General features: G+C 28.1%; 1 protein-coding gene across 1 annotated transcript; it reads right to left on the bottom strand.

The window, feature by feature from the left end:
* Positions 1 to 1,086: 1,086 nt before the first annotated feature.
* Positions 1,087 to 1,637, bottom strand: LOC124913106 (kirola-like). Its single transcript, XM_047453727.1, has 2 exons — positions 1,445 to 1,637; positions 1,087 to 1,352 (listed from the first exon to the last, which is right to left on the bottom strand). The coding sequence occupies exons 1-2, from the start codon at positions 1,635 to 1,637 to the stop codon at positions 1,087 to 1,089; spliced, it is 459 nt and encodes a 152-aa protein (XP_047309683.1).
* Positions 1,638 to 2,035: the final 398 nt, after the last annotated feature.

Genomic DNA, 2,035 nt, shown 5'->3' with positions numbered 1-2,035 from the left:
AAACTTTATGTATTACAACATTATTTAGAAAGAAAAAAAAAGAATAACCTACATTATTATCACTATTACCAATTTACTACATAGAAAACACACATTTACACAACCTAAACTATTCTATAATAGTTGTTTAGCATTAATAAATTTATAATCATATATGGAACTTAATTCTTGAGCATACACAAACTTAAATAATGATTAATCAATCTTTATTAAAACTAGTATGTATCCCGTCCATTTGCACGAGTAATAATATAAAAATCTGTGAAAAAAATATTACGGTAAAAATTTTATGGGCGAGTCAACCTACAATCCAACTCAAGTATCAATTACTTTCACATATATATCCAAATTAACCACAGCTCTCGACCCGGCAATCCGAACACATTAAAAATTAAGCATCATTATATGTATATATAGATAAGCTATAGAGAAGGGTTGCTACCTTTTTCTTCTTTTAACATTTCTTGAATTTTACGTGAATATATCTTTAATGTTTTTGTTGACTTTCTAATTTGCAGCATATGTGAGCGCTTGTTCCTTATCTTTTGTTAATGCTATCACCATATGAGTGATAATCATTATACTTGCAGAAATGAAAGAATTTGTTTAATCATAGTATTATTATCTTCTACCCATAATTCCTATACATTATGTATACATTTTTATATAAGTTTTTCATTAATTTAATTTAAATAGTTGTTGTCTAATTACGATAGTGGTCATGTGTTTCTTATTGCTTAAGATTTTTCTTTTTTCTTAATTATTTAATTTTTTGAAACTTATGACCAATTTAAATCCAAACATGCAGATTATTCAATTTTTTATCATAAATTTACAATCTCATAAATATATAAATCATCAAATTCTAGAACTTTAAATTTAATGAAAAATAATAGAAATAGTACTGATTGCGAATAAAATTGATAAAATTCACATTACATTATAAGTAAAAACACACAAAATACTCTTAATGTTAGTTTATTTTCTCCTAACTCTTTTATTTATGGTATAAAGCATTAGAGAGTATTGGATTATGATATAAAACATTAGAGCATATAGAAATGAACATTACAAACTTAGTTTTAATTATTTAAGATGATGGTTCTCAATGTCCTTAGTCATGACAACAAAGAAATCCATGAGTGAGTTTGGATCCTCTACATCTTCTTTCAGCTTCTCATATTCAAATGTCCATGTCACCAAGTTGTTCTCTCCATCGGTGTCCACATGAATGGTAATGATGAAAGTCTTGTATAGCTTCCTTAGATCACCTCCAATGGCCTTGTAGGACACCAATTTCTTCTCCTCATCGATTGCTATTATTTCATGTTTTACAACTTTATCTTTTCCATCTGTAAATAGATTTAGCAAATTTATTTGTAATCAAAAATGAAACGATTTAACAAATTAAGAAATTGGAGAATATTTGATAAGTAATTAGTACCATGATTGTAGTGAAACAAGACAACAGAGCCGACAGTTCCCAATTCACCTTCGAGAAGTTCAAAATTTTGAACAAGAGTAGGCGACATATCGGAAAGATGGTGAGGCCTAGTCTTGAATATTTCATGAAAAACATCACCATCACTCTTGATCTCCACATGCCTCATCATTTTCTGTAAATACTTCTCTGCCATTTTCAATATCCAATTTGAGAATGTGTGAGAATTTGTGTTGATTTGTTTGATGAACCTCTATAATATGTACACTATTTATAGAATGGCATAGTTAAAATATTCAATTTGATCACCTATCTTACCCAAGATATTCAATTTAGTCCCCAAACTTAAATTTATAGGAGTTATTTCTATCAAATGAAGCTATGGAAATTTAAAACTCCAAGCTGTTAATATATTTAAATGGATCTATAGACAACCCATCACATTCTAATATAGCTATATATTATTCAAAATCTGGGAACTTTCGATAATAGCTTGTTGGAATGATTGGTTCAGTTTTTCTCAAAGGAAATTTTTGATAAACAATAAATGCTTATAATCCTAGTTGTTTTCTTATGCCAGCTTCATAGGACCTG

Source organism: Impatiens glandulifera, chromosome 8, assembly GCF_907164915.1.
Source record: "Impatiens glandulifera chromosome 8, dImpGla2.1, whole genome shotgun sequence".
In the NCBI taxonomy this organism is placed as follows: Eukaryota; Viridiplantae; Streptophyta; class Magnoliopsida; order Ericales; family Balsaminaceae; genus Impatiens; species Impatiens glandulifera.
This window is presented reverse-complemented; position numbering and strand designations above follow the sequence as displayed.

What these genes read in the sequence shown, in the direction of transcription:
- LOC124913106 (XM_047453727.1), bottom strand. Translation starts at nt 1,637, where the DNA reads ATGGCAGAGAAGTATTTACAGAAAATGATGAGGCATGTGGAGATCAAG. An exon ending in CTTGTTTCACTACAATCATG is followed by an intron (nt 1,353 to 1,444) that starts GTACTAATTACT and finishes ATCTATTTACAG; the next exon opens with ATGGAAAAGATAAAGTTGTA.